The sequence below is a fragment of the Oculina patagonica genome, chromosome 2, assembly GCF_052425735.1.
Source record: "Oculina patagonica isolate OP01 chromosome 2, crgOcupat, whole genome shotgun sequence".
Taxonomy (NCBI): Eukaryota; Metazoa; Cnidaria; class Anthozoa; order Scleractinia; family Oculinidae; genus Oculina; species Oculina patagonica.
The window spans coordinates 537969-561467 of record NC_135759.1 but is presented as its reverse complement, the minus strand read 5'-3'; the positions used below and the strand labels follow the sequence as shown (position 1 = coordinate 561467).

General features: G+C 33.2%; 1 protein-coding gene across 1 annotated transcript; it reads left to right on the top strand.

The window, feature by feature from the left end:
• The first annotated feature begins 753 nt into the window (after positions 1-753).
• On the top strand, positions 754-22149 carry LOC144637617 (vesicular inhibitory amino acid transporter-like). Its single transcript, XM_078496679.1, has 2 exons — positions 754-879; positions 20669-22149. Exon 2 carries the CDS (start codon positions 20800-20802, stop codon positions 22147-22149), a length of 1350 nt encoding a protein of 449 aa, XP_078352805.1. The 5' UTR covers positions 754-879; positions 20669-20799.
• Positions 22150-23499: the final 1350 nt, after the last annotated feature.

Genomic DNA, 23499 nt, shown 5'->3' with positions numbered 1-23499 from the left:
ACCGAAAATTCCCTACCCCATCCCAGACGTGCTTTTTTAGAACTGTATTAAAACGATGATTTCATTTACGTTTAAAAAAGCCTCTTTCTCCTCCGAGTTTCAATTCCTATTTTGAACTTAATTGTTCATACTAATGATCAGTTTCGCGGCAAATGATAACCTATTCTAGACCAAAACTCTCTGATTTATAATTATATACACTATCCCCCCGGGCTCTCAATCATTGTTTTATGTTTTATCATCTGGCACTTGGAGCAGTGGAGTTAGGTTTGAATCAATCAATAAAACACGTCTTACCTCTTTTAAATGCATTCTTGCATATCTTTTCCCAGTAAGCAACTAATCTGCGAGCAAAAATGCACTCATTCGCGACGACCCAATGCTTTTTAAGTCAAACAAAACCGATCCGATCGTTTCGAGCGCTATTATTTTGAAAAGTATCGACCACTGACTGTTGAAACCGTGGTCAGTCCAACGGCTGAACCTCTTTGGACGGTTACAACAGTCAGCAGTCGATACTTTTCAAAATAATGTTTTTTTCGAGGTCCCGGCTGCCTACGACTTTTTGCCTATGATTTTTGCTGTATTGTTTGAATTTTATCTCAAGGCAATACATTGTTAAGCGAGTTTACGTGAAGTATAATCCGTATTTCAGCGTCTCTCTCTAGTCACGCTAGTCCCAGTTCCTTTTCCGGGGCCACGTTTCCCCATCAACTCGCGCGCATGCTGCCCGTCAGATACAATCTCATTGAGAAGGAGGAACGTTTGGAGATGTTTTGTACGGACTTGCTTGCTGTGACAGTTGGATCGCACTTCACAGATTTGGCGCTGTACAGGCAAATGAGCGGGCTACAGGAGCAGCTTTAGACTTAAACTCGGGTAAATGAGCAAGAATTTATCAATATCTGTTATTATCGTATGGAGATCTAACTGAGTGACACAAGTGTCGTTAATTACGTCTTGTATCACTTGAAAAGACCCTTAAGGTAAACCTTTCGTGGTAATGTTTTAGTTCTTAGTTACCTATATATTTCAAATCAGCTCGCTATGGCTATATAAATTACCTTCAATTCGATTACGTTTTAGATTCTTGCATGATATAGCAAACGACAAACAAACCAGAGTTCGAGGAATATATTCATGCATCAGGTAACAAGAACAACAGCAAGAAAAGTTTATTTGTATTCTGCGGAGTAGTATAGGAGTTGGGGGTACGAGATCATAAAAATTTTTATAATCTCTTACATCCCCAACTCCTATACTACTGCACAGCACTGGATTCAAAAAATAGAATCAAAAATAGAATCAAAAAATAGAATCAAACATGGAATCAAAAATGAAATCAAAAATAGAATCAAAAATGGATCCAAAAATGGAAATCAAAAATGGAAATCAAAACTGAACCAAATCTCAGAGCCAAACCCTTAAAAAACTAAGCCTGTAAAACCAAGCCTGAAAAACCAACCCTTACTCACCCCTTGGTTCAAAATAAAAAAAACTTCTTATACTCTTTTTTTAAAATCTTGCATCTTAGTGTGTTTAAAAACAGAAACTTCTTATACTGAAAAATGGAATTGATGAAAAATTATTGTATGATTTTATAATGCCCGTATGCATAACTTGTTATACCATCATCAAGTAAATATCGTTTATCATCAAAGCAACTCAGTGATATTTTATTAATCTCATAGCTTCCAAGTTCATGGTTATGACTCCTAATGGTCTTCATTGTGTGGTGCATCTGTTTATTGTTAATGAGGGTATCTTTATAGTTTTTATGTGTGATGGTTTGTTTTATGACATTCTTTTTGATTCCTTTTGCTGTTTTCTCACCTTTCTGGTTGTCTTTCATATAGCTATACATTTTGGATCGCAGGCCGATGAATTCGCAAATAGGAATATATGATGCCTCATCTTTAAATTTACCTATTACTTTTTTATTTGTCTTATCGAAATACGGGGAGCTTTCAGGATAATCACTGTTATCAAATTTCTCTTTATCATTCCAAAAGTCCTTATACACATCCTTAGCTTCAATCTCATAGGTAAGGCTGTCTGTGTCTGTGAATAGTAACTTGGCTTTGTCTCCATATTTCTTTTTAATGTAGTTATAATGGAAATCATACATTAAAGTCTTGCTTAAATCTAATATGCACATTCCAATATATGCCGGTCTATTTAAAGTAAGCGTTTCTTTTATCTTATGCACTGCTACGAGGTCTTTATTAAATATCTTACTGCTTACATAGGTTGGTTTGGAGGTCATCTTAACCAGTTTCTTCTCATCGGTCACCAGTCTGACATCTACCCGCTTACGAAGGTTTTCCATGGTTTTACCAAAAACTGAGTTGTTCATTAGTTTGAAAAAGTCTTTTTCAAAAGCGTTTTTAGCATTTTTGCGTTTATCAGTATTAAAATCAATGTATTGCTTTAACCATGGGGATTGATTAAATTCTAACACTCGATGGACTTTGGTTAATTTTAAACCGAGATCAGTATATAATTGGAGGTTCCTATAATGTAGTACATATTTTTCTTTGTTGTTTAAAGTTGGTATCAGCTTATGTACTAAACCGGTGGAAATATTGTATTTATCAGCAATGGTTTTGCAATACTCAGACAACATATCCTTTGACACTTTCACCTTTTCCGGAGCACAAGGGTAATCATTATGAAGATCATTTAATTCCTTCATATACTCTAAGTCTACTTCTAAAATCAGTCCCTTTTTACTATCGTCTCTATACTTGGCTAAGTCTATATTATTGATCTGTTTTTGACTCATCCATTTGAATCCGCCAGTCGGAAGATACTGACTCATAGCCCATCCATAAAGATTATTTGCGTCTAAATACATGATATATTTTGAGGGCGCCTTCTCATCATATTCTTTCATGTATTTATTGTTTGCTTTACCGTGTCGATTGGCTATATAACTGATGCCTCCTCTCATACCCTTTTCAATGAATTGATACATGTCAATGTCAGTCATCAACTCTAATTTGATATTGGTCATTTTCAACATAGCATCCCATGATAAACCCGAACTACTAAAATATTGAGTAGTATCAAGTCTATAGTATTTAATACATGTTTCTCTAAAGTTTTCAAATACATCTGCTAATAATAGGACATCTGATTTGAGATATAAATCATGATACTCACCCATTGTCTTTAATTCAAATGTATTCCAAACATTTTGTGCATGCTTATAATCCTCATCTGATATGTGTTTATTATTCAGAATGCTATAAAAGTCTTCTTTCGACGGTAGTTTTTCATTGAATTTATCAAAGCTGTCCATATAATCATACGGATAAATCCCCTTTTGAGCCATCATATTGAGCTTTTCACCTTTGAATTCATTGGAGGTATATTTTAAAGATTCTTTAGGAAGATTATTTACTAACTGCTCAAGGCTAGAGCTCATGAACTGAAAGCTATCAATAAAGGTCAGATGGTTACCTAACATAAAAGCCATGTATTTCTCCATGTTATTTGGAATGGCATTGATATTCATCTCTTTGATCTCTCCTTTTTTATTTTTGTACGTATTGTTCTTAACAATAGCTCCAATCTCTTGCATTATAAAATGACTATCATAACCCCTTAGATTATGGAATATAACAGGTATTTTTATCTTATCCGATTCTATTCTCAGTTTAAGATTGCATTCTTGGTGTGCTGAGCCTCTGTATTTACCAGTGATATGGCAATGGTCTCTGACTCGTATATCATCATCAGTATATGCTTTATCACAGATATGACATGCTTTTGCTTGTTGAAATGTATCTTCATCATCTTTAGTCATTTTCAATGGTTTGTTAAAATGTTTTTTCATTACTTGTTTACAATACTTAACTTCATCCAACATCTTTTCCATGAATTTATAAACAGCTTTTTTACCTCTGTATATCTGCAAAGGCCTGCTATATTGGTCATCATAGCAACAAACAACCTTATAAGCATAACTACAGTCTTGATGCTTCTGATAGGCTTCAGTATATGATTTATCATTATTGGGCTTACAACTTGAGATCTTTTCTGTTATAGCCTCAAAATCTGCATAAATAACGAATGGCACTTGCTGTTGTTTATGAAAGTTGTTGAATTTCAGTATATTGTTATCCTTGTCAGGCATCTTAATAGCTTGTACTCCATTTACTTGTATACAGTTTTCCTTATGATCATTCAATACTCTTTCAGAGCTAAAGCACTGGAGACAATGCATACAAAAATGTTTCCTTTCTTTATGCTTTGTTTGATTATACATAAATTTGTTGAAATCCTTTATAAGAACGTAATGCTTGTTTTCATTTTCAGTTATCAATAATAAATTCATCTCTTTGTTATATTTTTCTTTTGAAATAAATATGGGATATGGCTTTTTGTCTTCATAACCGAATACATTGATATTGATTTCATTCTGTTTCTCGATTTTGTTAAACTGCTTTATATTCACGGGAAAATTAATTCCATCGTAATTTAACTTTTCAACATATGCCTTATCAGATTTTTTAATCCTTTGAGGGTATTTATCTTGCGGATTTAAGCATCTGATATGACACCAACGAAAGCACTCATTATCCTCATTTTTCATGTTAATCAATCCTTTCGAACTGTTTCTTAGTTCATGTGGTAGCTGAATATAGGAGGAGCCTTTCATCGGTTCGTATTTTACAAAGTTGATATAGTGACCATCAACTGATTCAATAGTCCAAGAACTACCCTCGCTAATCCATTGAGTGACAAAATTTAATATCTGTTGCTTAGATAATTGTAATGCCCCAACAATCTCCATATTATTGATGATTGTTTGTGCTTTACTGTTAAAATATGCTGTTCTATATATGATATCATCACCAGACATCTTTGAAAATGTGATCTTGAGGGTTTCAACGAATTTAATACCTTTCATAGATACAAGCGTTTTTATGATGTGATACTCAATAGCTTTTCTTGTGTTTTGGAGCTGTAATAACGGGTCTTTGTTGTTTTTTATACCGATTTCGAAAGATTTTGTATAGCCTTTCATAGCTTTAGCAACTTCCTCTATCTTAGTCCTTGGTAATGGTAGTGGGGCTGTTTTTATAGTCCTTGGCATGGGTATAGGCTTGTAATCATCCCTAAATTCAGGAGGTGGTTGAATGATATTTTCCTCATAATCCTGCACCCTCTGTTTTACACTCTTACGAGGAGTTGGGATTGGTTGCCTAGGTTTGTAAACTCTTGGTTGGTTTGCTTTTAGTGATAATATCATTTTTATAAGATCGGTTTTCGATAGCTTAGCTAGATCTGATTCGTTCATATTATTAGATGAGATATTTTTATTTTCCATTTTTTTTAATTTATAGTATAACCAATTCTTTAAGTGTCTTATAGTAAAATCATTTTTTTTGATTTCAGATTTTTAAATAACTAGATATATTTGTATATTTAGTCATTGTAAAAGTGCATGAAGTGTTAATTATATATATCATTCTTCATCGATTATTTCAAACCGATCATCCTCTCGTAGACCAGCTAATATACTATTTGTGATGTGTTTTTTAGTTTTCATATGCATCCATTTAGATGCTAGATTGCTATCGTAATCGCAAACGTCGCATCTCCACTGTTTATTAAGCATGTATTTGGTTTTTGAATTTCGAATAGCTTTTATCCGATCATCGTCATTATCGTATTTGCATTTCCCAGCCATTTTCTCTTTATTTTATATTATAAAATATTTCTTTATATCAGTTTATAGTAATTCTTATTTTTAAATAACCAGATATAATTATATATTTGGTTACCGATAGTACAAGTAACAATGACAGCTATTAATATGCTGTGCAATCAGCCTCTCAAAGGCCTTCCTCAATATAAGATACATAATTATTCTTTATATCAATAATAGTTCTGAATTCAGTCTAAAAATCATGCACGTTTAGAGTGTATACCTGAAGACCAGAAACGACGACGTGGAAGGCCTCGTAAGGATCAACATTAAATACATAATTATTCAGTTTACGGTTTTAGCCATAAGTTATAAATGATTAATGAGTAAAAGATGGTTCCACAATGTTTTTAATGACGTGATTTCTATTGACCAATCATATTTCAACAAGTAAAAATTTTTTTATATATAAACTTTTTGAGTAAAATTTACTCAAAAAGTTTACTCAAAAAGTTTACTCAAAAAGTTTACTCTAAAATTTACTGCCAAAACAGCTGTGCCGTGAAGTTATGTGTGTTATATATATAATGGTTTGTAATTCTGAAATCCACGATGAATTAAAAATTTTAAAAGAAACTATATGCCCTTTATGCGATCAACTATTGATAGAAGGTAACAAGGATGTTGAGCCATGCTGTAGTAAGCAGGATATGTCAAATCAAAACGGTATTAATGTTTGTATTAATTGCGGTTTGGTTCATGGTTCTATTTATTACAATGAGTATTTCGATTTTTACGAGAACAGACACAAGATATGGCGTAAAAGCATCTATCATCGTAAATACCATGTTGAGAATGTTTTAAACGATTTATGTATTAAAAATGGAGTTCAATTGTCTCATAATCAGCGCGATAAGATTTACAAAGTGTTTCATGAGATCGATACTATTCTTCCATCTATAAATAAAAGAAGAAAGAGGATGATCTCAACGAAATATATTATAAGACAGCTGTTTAAAATGCTCGGTATCCCATACAATTTCATGTGTGTTACTAAATCAAAAAAAACGCGAGCTTTTAATGATCGGTATTGGGGTGAGATTTTAGCATTAAAATCGGCTGAGATTGCACGGATTATTCAGTAAATTTATCATCATATTTGAGCAGATACCGATCGATTATTGGACCGGTATCGCATATGTAGTCGTCAGTAGTTTTCATCATTAAAAAGATATTGGATAGTTCATATTCCCCTGTTCTTAACATGAATTTTATTGTATTAAGCAAATGCTGATAGCTTTGATAAGCAAAAATTCCATTTTGAATTTTTAAATCGAGATTCTGATGCTGAAGCCAGCCTTGTATCAATAAAGCTCCCGTGCTGATTGCAATCAGGCTGATACCACCAGTTGAAATGGACGATACTATGCCTCCTGAAGCGAATAAAATAGCCAGCGAATTGCCTATTAATTTCAGCCTTCTAAAGCTTTTTGTAGCTTTTTTATAACACCAACACTTTTTATGGTATACTCTGTAGTATTCTTTTAATTCTTGAATTTGCGCTTGATTTAACTTGTCACTAATATGGTTCCATTCGAATATATTTTTGCGTTGTTTTGTCATATATTATTGATTAGACAATGTTTTCTTTCTATTTTTAAATCTGTTGTATAATTTTCTGATATTTTTAATCAACCGTTCAATAGTTTTCAGCATCTCATGTATTAAATCTGCAGTTTTCATATATATATATTGTTTATACAATTAAGCAATTTTTATTCGAAGAAAATACCGTTGGTTTTATCTAAAAATTGGATTTTATGATACTCTTTACCATTTATTGGATATGCAGTTTTACTAAAACCTATTCTTTTTATATAGTAATCTGAAGAAATTTGAAGGCTAGATGCATTCAGCGTATACCCCGAGAAAATTTTATCGAGACTAATACCATTGTTACAAATACCGATCCGAAATTGACTACCTATTTTAGTATACCAGAGATTCAAATAAACCCCTATGTAAACATCTCTAATTTGCTCATAAGATACATCTAAATCATAATCGAGTGATAACTGATTAGACTCTAATTTCACCCATGGAAAATCAAAACTACTACCATTGTCGAAGTTTATTTTAATTCTTTTATTATCACCGGCTTTATAGTCATATTTAAATGCCATATATATAGTCCATTCATCGGATTCAGTGACATTTTCATTTAAATTAATTTCGAAACCACTCATAAAGCCGTTTTTTGGATCAAAATCTTCTAACAATTTTGTGGGATTAAAGACAAGATTACCATTTAATCCAGACACTACAGCACCGTTACTATCTGCCATGATGAATTCAGATGGATCCGTTAGATCATAAAAATACTCGAAAATTTTATGGTAATAGCTGATGTTTCTTTTTTTATCCATTTTTAATTCAAGATCAGACTTCAAATTATCCCGAAAATTTTTTAACTGTTCAAAATTAACAGCTTGGTCATTAGTAGTAGCTGGTTTAATACCATAAATAGCCTTTGTTTTCATATCAATTGATGCGTTGAAAGCTATTCTATCATTTTCAACATAATATAGCTGATCGTATATCCTAGGATCAACGTTACTCTGATAACCTTTTATTCCATAAATCACGATATATGTTTGTAATTTTGGAACATATGCGTTCCCTGATTTCATCTTTAAAACGATATCAACATAGAGATAATTATTAGGATGTTGCTGATATTTATTAATTTGTGCTATTGTTCGACTATATCCATCATAAACTCGCGTAGTTGATTTGTCGATGTTGTCGATTGATGATACAATATCGATATCTAGACTATCATGATCTATTTCAGCTGGAAAAAATAGCTCGAAAACCATTGTGTATCGATTGATTGGTAAACTATATACATTGATACCTAATCTGCTTGAGTAGTAGCCTTTATTGCTGTCAAGTACCAGCTTACTGTCTACAACTTTCGTATTGATCTTATGGTATGAATTCGGATGATCGATTAAACTGCCTAAATTTATATCATTCTCTTCACTAAGTTGATTATTACTGTCAATCATTATATTATTGAAAACGTTTCCTTTATCAATAGAGGTAATATGTGAACTGTCAACATACAATTTATTTACAGCATCTGCATTCTTTTTCGGCTCTTTTAAATTATTAATGGTATGGCCATTCATATCGAGATCAGCTAACATTTTTTTACTACCGTTGATATCAAGCTTAGTATGAAGGTTATAAGCTAGGGCTGTAGTTATAGACTTGTTTGCAAATTTGCTGTCAACGTATTGTTTATCAGCCTTTGTTTGAATGCTTTTAGCCATAGCTGTACCAGTGATTTTTTTCAAATATGTATTGTCGGCATATGTTTTATCGGCTTTAAGCGCGTCTCTGGAGTCAATATATTCTTTATTCATCACGTTAGACATATTGCTATAACCTTGATCGAAATTAGGTACATTTAAAATGCTGTTAAACGTTTGTTCATTATTGGTACTAAGGTCGGCTTTATCAGCGAGTTTGTTATTGAGTTCTGCTTTGACTTTATTGTCTTCTAATTTTACGTATTCAACATTCGGTATTGATAAGTCGTTATACAACCCATCATAGTAAGCTTCAGTGTTCTGAAGTGAAAGTCCAACACAATCAAAAGTAGTTTCATCTCTATTTTTTTTTAAACAAAATTGATTAATATATCTCTTATTAATAGCACTACCCAAGTCTTTTGCATATGAATCATAATCAGCATCCACTGCAACGTCATCTTGTGTCTTTAACCCGAATATTTTCTTTTTGTCCATATAATAGTTACCATGGCTAGTCAATTTAAAACCAATTGCAGGTTTTGCACTTTGAGAATATTTAGTTGATATAAAATCATTTTCGTCATTAATGTAACCCATCTATGTTAATATATTAGATTATAATATAGATTCGTCGAAATTCTTTTTTACGGTATTTTTTTGTTTGTCAAGAAATAAAAACTCATATTTTTTGAGTTTATCAAACAAATTCGGCGATATCAGATTTTCTCTAGCAATCATCTGGAGGTTATTTTTTGTCGTGGGTGGATATAGAATCATATGAGAGCAATTTAACCGAATTTTTTGCGGAACATCATAGTAGCTTTGACTCAGATATATAGGGCTAATCTTATGATGTCGACCATCAGTAAAATGGTTAGCTATTTTATCTTGAATTTTATTGTTTGAATTCATCATATCGTCAAAAATAACAACTTTTCTGTTATCATCTTGATACTCATTTGTATTTTTTATATCATCTTCACCACCAACTTCGAGCACATTATAACCTACAAAACCAGATATTTCCTGCATCAACTTTATAAGATCTTGAATTTTATCTTGATGCTGATTAGGGGTAAAAATAAATATTTTATCATAAAAGACAAGCGGTTTTCTCAACATGAACATCATTAGGTTTGATTTACCGCAATTGCTACTACCCGCTACGAGCATTCTATAATCTTCGCTTATAAAATCGCATAACTTTCTCTCGGGCTTATTTGATGATTTTCTGTCTAAATTTGGTATCTTCATTTATATTATTTAATTATATAATATGAAAGACTTCTGGAAGACTGATGAAAGACTGATGAAAGACTGATGAAAGACCGATGAAAGACTTCTGGAAGACTGATGAAAGACTGATGAAAGACTTCTGGAAGACTGATGAAAGATTGATAATAATCTACACTAATATATATAAATGAGTCTATTAGCTTGGCAAAAAATTGCTAATCAAAAAGAAGAAGTTGAAAATCAAATCAAGAATATTAATAATCAAATAATGTCTTCAAAATTGGCAGATGAATTAGGACAAATCAAATTTACAAAAATGTTTAAACCAGTAACATCTCGTCTCGATACACAAATTGAAGCAACTAAAAAGTTGAATAATAAAGGGTTAAAAGAGCTTGACCCTCTTCCAGAATTTCCAATTGATGAAGATGAGGATGAAGATGAAATGCCAAATTATCCACCCCCGCCACCAATTAATGAAACTCAAACAGAAGATGAAGATGAATATGAAATGCCCAATTTTGAACCACCACCACCAATTGATGAAGATGAAACAGAAGATGAAGGTGAAATGTCTGATTTTGAGCCATCAACAACACGGAAGAGAAAAGAATGGACACCTAGCTCTTTTAAAAAGGCTGATCAAAAGAAATTAGATAATGAACGCAAATATCTAGCTGAAGAAAGGCGTCGCGTCAACGTTTTATTAGGGAAGCTCTCAAAAAGTGGTGAAAATTTTATCAAATCAGGTAAATATGAAGGAAAGTCATATGATGAGCTGTCGGGACTATCCGAAGATTTTACAAAAAAAATTGATAGAATCGAAGATCAGCTGTTACTGACTAGACAAAAAAAGCAAAGAATGGAATACAACAACGTTCCTTTCTCAGCTTCGGATTTACAGGAAAAATCAAAAAAATTAAAAAAGACCCCCCATAAAACTAAATATAAGAAAAAACCAGCTATAGAAAAAGCATTATTTGATAAGATAGAGGGTATTAGGAGGGAGACAGCGCCTGATTCTGATAGAGAAGAAGATGAGTGGGAAGGCAGTGGTCTAGCCCATAATTATAAGGCTATTTATTACAGAGACCCTGAAAAACTTATTAAAAAATTGGATATAATTTGCGGAAGCATTAACGCTGGGAATACGAGTTATGAATTAAAAAACCAAGGTATTACAATAATAGATGAACTGTTAAGAGTGAAAAGAATTACAAAGCGTCTTTATGAAAAAATTTATAACAACTATTTTATCTAATTTAAATATATATAATGGAAAAACATTTGATACTTAGTTCATTCAGGGCGAAAAGACAAGCCAATAATTATAATCAGAAAGCACATGATTTCACTATTTATCTTGAACAGCCACTTTTCTTGGATCAAAATAAAAATTATGAAATGGCACTGGATGAGATTATAACGATGACATATAGTTGGTACAATATCGCATCCTCATTCACTAATACTAAAATAAGATATCGAAAAACCGTTGGTAGTGATACAAGTTTTAAAAATATTGAATTTCCTAATGGAATGTATTCATATACAGACATTGATACTTTTTTAAAAAATACAACTGGTAAAGATGGTGATAATTATCCATTTTCAGTTACGTTTGATTTATCATTATTTAGAACAATAATAACCATAAAGCCAAATTATGAATTAGATCTATCTGTATCAGACTTTAATTTGATTCTGGGTTTTGAAAAGAAAATTTTAACTTCAGGGAGTAATATAAGTGACAAAATACCTGATTTAACAAGGAGCGTTGATATGATATGTATTCATTGCGATTTGACTAACAGATCCTTGACAGATGAATCCAGAGATGTATTATTTTGTTTTAGTATCATAGCACAAGGCATTCGTAGATCATTCCCTTTCACTCTTCAACCAAGACGACTGAAATTTTCACCAATTAATAAAAATAGTATTGATTCAATCAGACTATATATAACCGATTCGTATAATCGTCCCATTGATTTAAATGAAATCGATACGGCGTTTCATATCGTTATCAAAGAGGTGAATTAATCTAAACTAATAATATAAAATGAATCGAGTATACGAATGGTCAAAATTTTATAACCCTAAAAAAGGTTTATATCAATATCGCCATAAAGGATCAGGTTTAATAACTAATGATTTATCAAATATCGGACAATATTCTAAAAAAATGATAAAAGATATCAATAAATCACCAATAATCAAAGCACAAAAGAAAAGTTTAAAAACCGTGTTAAATAGAAGTGAAAAAGCTGGGGATCTTATTTTGAAACGATTAGCACAATTGAAGTAAATTATATAATCTAATAATATAAATGAGTTTCAGAAGCATAGAAAATGTTGAAAAAGTTGATTATCTCAGATTCAATCTGCAAACACCAATTATTCGACCTGCAAATGGGCTATATCAGGAAAAAACAGGGTATATATTCAATATGACTGATAGGTCTAGTTGGTTTGATTGGTATAATGGGTATTTTATCGTGAAATATAAACTTGAGAAAAAGGCTGATGGATCGAACATTGCGGTCAATGCTCTAGAAACACCTGTGCTAACGTCAACGATAAATGATAGTTCCAGTATTATAAATCACATTATGATAACTTCAGGAGGTAAAAAACCTTACGATGGTAATGACCTGCATAAAATCTGTTTCATAAAAGGATTGCTTGAATTTTCTGATGACTATAGTCGTACAGTAGCTACCAATTTTAATTGGTATCTTGACGATAGAGCTGCATTAGTTGGCAATTTGACAACAGCCCCAAAAGTAGGAGCAATTAAAAGAGGTGAATTGTGCGCACAATCAAAAGACGTATATGCGTGTATTCCGTTGAATAGGTTTTCCATTTTTCAAGAACTACGAGATAAAATGATACCACCTATGCAAATCGAACTAAACATAACACTAAATGATGATAGAGAATTTATTTACAGAGTTGGGGGTGCTGAAACACGATATGTGGTTCTAGATTTTCAGTTATGGTTACCACGTTTGAACTTTACATCAGCAGGACAAAAATTAGTGAATAGTAGTTTTTTAACAGCAACAAAATGGACATATTTAAGAGAATTTATTAAACATTCATCACCAACAACTGCTATTTCTGGGATATATCAAATTACACCAGCTATTAAAAATGCAAAACATGTTTTTGTATATCTGCAAAGAAACAAGTCAAATAATGAATTAGAAAATCCCTTTATTTTTGATACTTTTAAAATAAATGCGGGTGATAATGCATGTACACTATCTACCTGTCGATTGCAACTTGGGAATTCATATTTTACCCCAGAACTAGAGTATGATTGTGATTTTAAACCAAGATTATATAATGACATTCAAGAATATGCATTCAGAACCAACGACTACAATACAGGAACTCAGTTAAATTTACAAAATTATTCTGAATTATTTCCTGTTATCTATTTCGATTTAAGAAATCATAAGGAATCGGTTACTGATGATCCAAAACAGTTATTGTTTCATTACAGATTGAATGTACAAGCTACTGACGATTATATGATATACGCTGTAGTTCTTTATGAAGAAAAAATTGTAATTGACAAAATTGGGAATGAACTTATTTTTATGTAATATTTAATCTAACACTATTATATATAGAGCAAGACTATGAGCACAAAATATATTTCAACATATATTCCTTTAACAGAAGGCCAAATGAAAAAGCTAGCCAGAGCAATCAAAAATTCAAGTGAAGTGAGTTTATTGATTGATAAGCATCAGATCAAAAAGAAGGGTAATACTGAGTTATACCTTACAAAAAGACAAATAACACGGCATAATAAAGTAAAAAGTGAGGGTAAAGGCATTACATTGAGTTTATCTAAAACACAAATAAGTAAAATGCGAAAGGTGATTGGAAAAGGAATTCAAGTCACTCCCCCTCAAGGAGGGACAGGAATGCAAATAGAATACCCTTATTATTCACCACAAATCATTTGGAAACAAAGATCAAAAAACGGTGGCAAAATTAAACTACCAAATAAGAAAGATGCATTATCTTACAGACCGCCACCATTCATCGGTTCTTGGGGTGAATATGATAAATTTCTTAGAACAGGTGGATTGGTGCTTCCAAAAAAAAAGATCTTGAAACCAAAAAAAAAGTAAAAAAACCTACATTTATCAAAAAAGCTCTAAGTAACAATGATCTAATGAGATGGTGTAAGTATTTAAATATTAATATCACAGGGATATACAGCAGAGATGAACACATGCCTAAAAAACATAGCCCATGTATCATTAATTTAGACAGCTATGAAGGTGTTGGTAGCCACTGGGTTGCCTGTATTCCTAGTGTTAAAAAAGACATATTGTGGTACTTTGATAGCTTCGGAATGCCATACCCAAATGAATTTAAAATGAGAGCTGAGAAAGATGGGATAAAACAAGTTTTGTATAATAACACACAATATCAGAATATCAAATCAGTACTTTGTGGGTATTATTGTATTTATTTCTTGCATCAAGCATTGGTTTATGATAGAGAGTATCATGATATATTAATGCAATTATCAATGACTGACACAATGTACAATGAACGTTTTATAAGCAATTATTTCAAAAATATGTAATCATATTATATATGAAATCGTATTGTGTGAAACAAAGAAAAATAACAAATTGTGTACCTAATTCTGAACAATATGTAAGATCAAAGAACGGAAGACTTATGATGCGTTGCGTTTGCTTAGAATGCAAAATCATTAAAACCAAATTTGTCAGTGAGAAAAAGGGGCAAGGAGTTGGTGAAACGATTAACAAAAAGGTCGGCGAAAAGATACCAGGGTTCAAACAATCACAAGACGTTGCAAGCTTCATAATGGGTATTACCGGTGGTGATAAGGATTTATTTAAAAAATTCTGGCGAGGTGATTTTGCGAAAGGCATGGTAAACCCTCGTAGCGGTATTCAAACAAAGAGTTTTTGGAAGCCAGCAGGTTCGTATGCTCACGAAAATACCGATCCAAAATGCAATTACAGTGAATATAAAAACGGTAAATGGATTAATCATTATTGCGATTAATATCTAATCAATATATATAATGTGTCAATCATACTGTGTTTCGAGTAAGAAAAAAACAAAATCAATCAATACTAAAAAAGTAAAAACGAATAATAACCGACTTATTGAAAGATCAATTTGCCATATATGCAGGAAGAATAAGAGTAAATTCGTTAAAGGGGGAGGCATTGATATTCAAAAACACCTATCAAAACTTGGAGAACTACACATGAGAACACCTACAGGCAAAAAGTACAATTATTGCGGACCAGGTACTCGATTAGAAGAAAGATTAGCTTCTAACGATCCTAAATATAGAGATCCAATAAACAATCTTGATAGCATATGTCAACAACATGATATTGATTACAGTAATTCAAAATCACTAGCTGATAAACATAAGGCAGATGATCTTATGCTTAAGAGAATATCAAAAATACCATTTAAAGACCGTCCGTGGGGAACAACAGGGGTACAAGCTTTAATCGCTAGTAAAAGAAAAATCGGATTGGGTCTAAAAAAAAAGAAGCCAAAAAACGGAAAACGGCGTTGAGTAAAAATGATTGGTCTCAACAATTAGCCGATGAGTTACATAAACCAATCAGACGAAAATTTAAAACTAGAAGAGTAATATCAAATGGAATTGACGAGATATGGTCTGCTGATTTAGTTTTTATGGATAAACTTTCAAAATGGAATAAAGGTTATAAATATCTATTGACTATAATTGACGTATTCAGTAAATTCGCTTGGGCTATACAATTGAAAGATAAGAAAGGTGCATCAATAACTAACGCTTTCAACAATATTGTCATTAACGACAAGCGTAAACCTGAATATGTCTGGGTCGATAAGGGATCTGAATTTTATAACAAAACATTCAAGGAATGGCTAAAGCAAAATGATATTAACATGTATTCCACTTTTAATGAAGGTAAAGCTGTTGTTATTGAGAGATTTAATAGAACTTTGAAAAATAAAATGTACAAACAGTTTACTATTCAAGGTAATACACAGTATCTTGAAATGCTACCAAAAATAGTAAAAGAATATAATAATACAAAACATAGCTCTATCAAAATGACACCCATAGAAGCTTCAAAGAAAAAGAATGAAGGAACTGTTTACTTTAACCTATACGGTGATATGGAGCCATTATCAGCTAAACCAAAATTTAAGGTTGGTGACAAGGTCCGAATATCTAAGTATAAACGAATTGTTTTCGATAAGGGTTATACACCGAATTGGAGTGAAGAAATGTTCGTAATTACTAAGATCCAACATACTAATCCCATTACATACAAATTGAAAGATCTCAGAGATGAAGAAATACAAGGTAGCTTTTATGAACCTGAATTATTAAAAGCAAAACAGGATGTATTCAGAATTGATAAAGTGATCCGTAGAGACTACAAAAAGAAACAGGCTCTTATCAAATGGAAGGGATACAATAATGACTTTAACAGTTGGATTCCATTCAAGGATTTACAACAAATTTAAACGCACTATATAAAATCACATAAGAAAATAAAAATATATAAAGTATTTGTATAAATGGTTAGATTTCAAAGATATTTTTGTGAAAAAGATAGACAGGATGCTATTAGAAGAAGCAAGACTCGTTACATGCGGTATAAATCATGGGTATGTGATATATGTGATGGATATGACTACAGATTGGCAGGTAAATGGAGACATCTTTTGACACAAAAACATATCAACAATAGCATTATCCATAACATGGATACTGACAATAGATCATAGGTATTAGGATCAGCGCTGTTATCTTCCAATGATATAATTGTACCATGACGGTCTAGCGCGGGGTATAGTTGTATCCTAGGTTATGATCCTAGGTTTTGTTCCAAGGTATTTTTCGATTTCCATTTTTTTGATTTTCATTATGTCAACGAGGTTTGTTTTAAACGCACTAAGATGCAAGATTTTTAAAAAAGAGTATAAGAGATTCATGAAAAAACGCATAAAAATAAAAACATACACTATATATATAGATAAATGACCAACATGAAAATAAACATGGAAAATTTAAAGAAAATATGTTTCAAAGCAGATACATTCAAAAATATGTCTGATGACGCAATAAACACACTGAAGTATATCGTAACATTAAAAGAATTATCAAAACTCGGAGATTTGGTATATGAAAATCTAGACACTTTAGTATATTTAGAAAAAAAACTAAAACAAGATGGACATTGCAAGCCATTAACAAAATTATTAAATGAAGAAAATGAAACAAGTAAATACCTATGTAACATTTACAATGATTTAAACAGTGTATTATCCAACCTTGAAAAAGAAAAAATGAATTCAAAAATAACAAAAATCATAATCGTTTTAGAAGATAATTCACAACAGATATTCAGTACAAGAGATTTACCATGATAATAACAACAGCATAAAAACTCGGCTTGTTTAAAAGCACTGTATCCAAAATTTTGAAAAAGAGTATAAGAAGTTTTTTTTTATTTTGAACCTAGGGTTGAGTTAGGGTTGGTTTTTCAGGCTTGGTTTTCAGTTTTGATTCCATTTTGGTTTTCAGTTTGGCTTCGAGGTTTGGTTTCATTTTTGATTCTATTTTTGATTTCATTTTTGATTCCAGTGCTGTGCAGTAGTATAGGAGTTGGGGATGTAAGAGATTATAAAAATTTTTATGATCTCGTACCCCCAACTCCTATACTACTCTGCGGTATATTAAGAGATGGCCGCAATGTGCTGGTTAGAGCGAGTAAGCCAACTAGTTAGGTTTGAAATCATGATCCTTTGGGTAAAAGACATCTAGTAAACGGTGAGGGTAAAAGACGGAATGAATTTGCGGAATGGCATGTGGCATGACTTGCGGAATGGCATAATTATGCGGAATGAAATTTTCGCGGAATAACTCAATGACATAAATTATACGAAAAAGCGCGCCAGCTTTTCACGAGAAGCCGCCTTGTTAAATACTGCGGGCTCAAACCATCAAGGAGGAAACTTCTACAGAAAGATCATTTCACCTTTCAAATCACCGATTTACGCCTTCTGCTAAACCAATTCAAATTCTCACTTTGCTGAACCGCAAATATATCCCATAAAATTAAGGGTTCTTACATCTTCTTTATCCTTCGAGGTCGATCTCGAACCCGGATTACGAGTTTAGGATTTCGAGTGAGGATTTCGTCAATTTACAGAAAAGCGACTACCCTGGTAGTTGCCGCATGCAGACTCTTTCACCCCACTTGGGACAATAAAACATACAAAGCCAAAGGCAACGAAGCCGTTAGAAAGAAAATATAACGGACCGAAAATTTACGTACTTGAAAAAAAAAAAGAAAACCCACAAAAACAGGCAATTCCAGTTAGACACCCATCCAAGTACTAACCCCGCCCAACAAGGTTTAACTTGAGCGATCGGACAAGAATACGAACTGTTACTTTCCATTGGTTCTTGTCCGATCGCCGAAGTTAAGCCCTGTTGGGCGGGGATAGTACTTGGATGGGTGACTAACTGAAAATACCCGTTGTGGGTTTTCTTTTTTTTTTTCAAACTTAGTAAATTTTCAGGCACTTATATTTTCTTTCTAACGGTTTCGTTGAATTTAGGTGAGACAGTCTGCATGCGGCAAGGACCCCGGCAAGGGCAGTCGCTCTTCTGTAAATTGACGAAATTTTCACTAGAAATCCTAACTCGTAATCCAGGCTCGAGATCGGCATGACTATAAATACACCATAAACGATATTGCCGCCTAAAAAAAAAGGGTTCCAGTTACTAGTTCATAGCAGAAATAATTATCGTTCTGTGTTTCAAGGCAAATAGACGAGAGTTTTCCTTCACGTTAAAAGAACTACTCAGTCGATACTCAGGATCACTCAGCCAAGATTCAGCCGCTCATTTTAGCAACGCCAGCAAGTCGATAATTCAAGTCCTCGGAAGCATCACGGCAAGTAGCGAAAATATTTTCTTTGGTTCTATTCGGTGTAAATCGGTGGTTTGAACGGTGAAAAGATCCTTTATATATTACAACGATGTTCTATGGAATTTTCCTCCTTGATGGTTTGAGCCCGCAGTATTAAACAAGGTGGCTTCTCTTGAAAAAATGGCACGCTTTTCAGTATAATTTATGTCATTGAGTCATTCCGCGAAAATTACATTACGCATAATTATGCCATTCCGCAAGTCATGCCACATGCCATTCCGCAAACTCATTCCGTCTTTTACCCTCACCGGAAAAAAAGAAAACTCAAAAATTAATGATCGAACTAACTTTAAACTTAAAACACTTACTCAACCCACGCAGAAAGACTTAAAGATTATAATAAACGTCATGACTCATTTCTCTCGCCGAAGTCAAATGAGGTCATATATTCGGGACTGAAAAGATAAAATAATGGGCCTGGTTTGGAGGAATAACGAAATAACGGTAACGGTGTTTCCTTTGGAATAATCAGCGATATTTCTCTGGAAAAAAAGTAATAGAAAGTAATGCAGATGTTATGAAAAGTGATGGAAATTCAGAGAGCTGGAATAATGGTAACTTATTTATTCCTTCTCAGTGCCCGAAAGTAAAAATTACCATATCACTAAAGCGAAAAAACAAAAGGCTTACAATGAATTAAATAGACAAGCCGACAAATTGTGAGGAAGATTAATGTTGATTCGAAGAATGGCAACTCAATGCAAATATTTACCAAAATAAGTACGGTACACCTCAAGGCAACATACAAACAAACGTGAAAGCGATCCAATTTTGTTTTCCTATTCCATTCACTGTTCCTGAGCATTAAGACGAACAATTTGCATTATTAACCGTCACGGATTTGACTTCAATAAACCGTCACGGATCCATAGGTTTGTTGATTGAACTCTGTTTGACACTTCCACAACAATATTTAGCACGGTTTTGTTTCTGAATGAGGGGTAATAATAATATAAGAAGAAGAAGAAGAAGAAGAAGAAGAACTTTATTTAAGTGTCTGGTCTTCTAGCTAGCCTTAAGCTTACTAATCGGGGACACTGTTTAAATTTAAATATAATATAAGTATAAAAACGATTCTGGTCTATTTACATTAAATTATACTGCATCTTCCAACACTCTTTGTATTTACATCTAATTCCTACAATTAAGATACTACTTTAAAATACGGAATATCGAACCTATATTTAATACTTATAGGGTGTTTTCGGCTCAAGAGTTGCAAAGGTGACACCCTTTGTGTTTGAATTGCTCGGACTGGGTCAAATGAATCAAAGGTTGTCAAGGGAAATCATAATCGTAGCTTCACCGAATATTGAATGTCAGTTCAATGGCCACTAAAGGCCACGACACTACGAAGATTTCTCTGCTAACCAGAAAGTAAAACAACGTGGCCTTAACTTTGAATAGCTTATTCTTCTTCTTTTATTTAGGATTCACCCTTTCAACGAAATCTCATAAAGAGACACCGAGGTGGAAAAAAGACAAGTATATCTCGCCGGTGAGGCCCGGAAACTCAGAACGCGTACGCATTACAGATTCATTGAGGTTTAACTAGTCACAGATGGGCATGACTTACCAACCCTTAAAAAGCGAGAAAATTGATGAGGTTGACGAAACTGAAATTATAACGCTTCTTCAATCGTCAGACGCAGAGAGTTCCTCGGATGATGAGGTGACACATCCATTAAATAATAAGGAATCGCATGACCCCTCCACGGGTGAATTATCATCTGTGTGGAAGACGGCAGCAAACCTTGTTAACTATATCGAAGGCATTGGTTTCCTCGCTGTACCCTATGCGCTCAAAGAAGGAGGAGTGGCTGCTATAGTAGCGTTTACAATAATCCCAATTATCCTATGGTACATGGGAACAATCTTAACCGAGTGCCTCTATGACGAAGATGACCAGGGAACGAAACATCGTGTGAGGTCCGGCTATAGAGATTTAGGTGACGCACTTGTGCCTAAATATGGCGGTTATATAATTTCTGGTGTTATGCTGCTGGATGTATTCCTGCTAACTGTTTCCTACCTTGTACTCTTTGGATCTGTCATGCACCACACCCTTCCATCTGTGCCCATCACAGAGGTCACGTGGATCGGTATCGCTGGAGGTTTGGTCCTACCAACAACCTTCCTCAAGTCTCTCTCGCAAATTGCGTGGTTGAGTGTTATCAGCGTGTTCGCTTTAGCTGCAGTTGTTGTATCTGTTGTTTGGTACGGAGCAGAACATACGAACGAGTGGGACCTGAGCACTATCCTGTTTTGGGACACTGAGGGTGTGATTATGTCTTTATCAATTATACTGTACAGTTATGGTGCGTATGTTCTTATTCCAACTATAGAGAAAAGTATGGCTGATAAAGCAAAGTTCGGCAAAGCCTTAGCTTTAGCATATCTGGTCAGCGTGTTTTTGAAACTATCCTTTTCTGTGTGTGCATTTCTCTCTTTCGGTTTCAACACTGATGCAGTTATAATAAATAATCTTCCTTTAGGGACAGTTCACATAGCTGTCGGTTCTTTTTTCGCTTTAAATTGTATACTTTCCTACGCTCTTGCTATTTATCCATTGGTCGAGGCTCTCCACAATTCAGTTTCCATTCACATTACAAATGACAAAGTTCCTGGCTATTTAACAGATGCAGTGGTTCGAGTCACAGCACTTTTTATGACAGTTGTTGTGGCCATTTTCGTGCCAAATTTCTCGATAATTGTATCATTTATGGGAAGCACAGTATTTTCTCTCTCTGGTTACATTTTTCCATTTGTCTTGCATTTAAAGCTCAAGTACAGGCAGCTTAAGATCTACAAAGTTTGTATTAATTCCGTTTTGATATTTTTCGGGGTAATTGTAACAATATTTGGAACTGCAGTGTCTATTAAAACTCTAATTAAGTTCTATGGACATTAAACTACAATGTAAGTAGGTTATAAAGCAAGTAAGTAAGTAAGTAAGTAAGTAAGTAAGTAAGTAAATAAGTAAGTCTTTATTTTATGACGGTGACACTTGAAAGTAATTCAACTGATGAACTTGTGGCCCTCAGAAAAAGTAATAAAAAAGGAAACGAAGAAAAATAAAAATAACAGAAGTATAATAATGCTAAACATGTAAAAATAGAAAATATAACTATGTACACAATAATAAAAAAAAGGTATATTAAAATAATTTAAGGTGGCTCAAAACAGTTTCCTGAATTTTTCAGCACCTCTACTTTGTCGAATCAAAACTACGACCATTTTTCAGTTGATACAACATTTTTGATATTAAACAGATGTCCAATCACTGGTGAACAAGTTACGATTATTTCCTTGACATTACAAGTTACCATAGCAACGGTATAATATGTTAAAAACACCTTTATTTTTTTCTTTAAGTGCTTATAACTCAAAACGAGCTCGCGATCGGTGACCCCATTTTTATGATAGAATAATGATCAGCATGTTAAAATTCAACTTTTGGCAAAATTTAAAATAATTATGTCCCGTGGGTTCAGAGCCACCTTAAATTTTCGAAAATTTATAGTGGCTCTGAACATACAGAACATAATTTTTTTAAACTTTGCAAATAGTTGTATCTTAACATGGTAATCATTATTCCATAATAAAAATGGGGGTCACCGAGCTTGTTTTTGAGTTTTAAGCACTTAAAGCGAAAATTAAGGGTGTTTTTACATATTCTACTATGGTTACCAGTGACGTAATAAAAATGACCACAACTTGTTCAGCAATGATTGGACATTTGTTTGATGTTTTAATCGTTGCAAAAACTGGTAAATATAAGTAGTACTTACCCATCAAATTACGAGAGCTGGAAAGTGCTGGAAACCGTTTTGAGTCTCCTTAAAATTTGAATTTCTACATTACCCAAGATGCCGACGTTTCGATTTAACATGCAATTAAAAGATTTCGAACAGTTGCTGAACAGTTCTAGTATGGCAAGGCTGCTTATTAGTTCTGGTTATAATATTATGTTTAAGCCAAAAAAAATTTTACAGGGGCGAGAGCACTGCATGTATTTATCTTCGAAGCTGAAATCTGAGTTACATAACTTTCTTGTCATGCATTTAAGTGGTGTCACACTTGCAGGGAGTAAAAGGCACCTGACATATTATTACAGACGCCATTCAAAGCAATTTGAGCACCGTTTCTCAAAACGCCTGTTCTACGAGGGCCCTGACGGAGGAATCAAATCCGATTTCCCAGCCCAAAGTTTGCCCAAATCCCATTCCAAGATCTTTTGGGTTTTTTTTGTTTTGATTCC

Bases quoted from the DNA above. Each gene is read 5' to 3' on its own strand.
- LOC144637617 (XM_078496679.1), top strand. From the start codon at position 20,800: ATGGGCATGACTTACCAACCCTTAAAAAGCGAGAAAATTGATGAGGTT.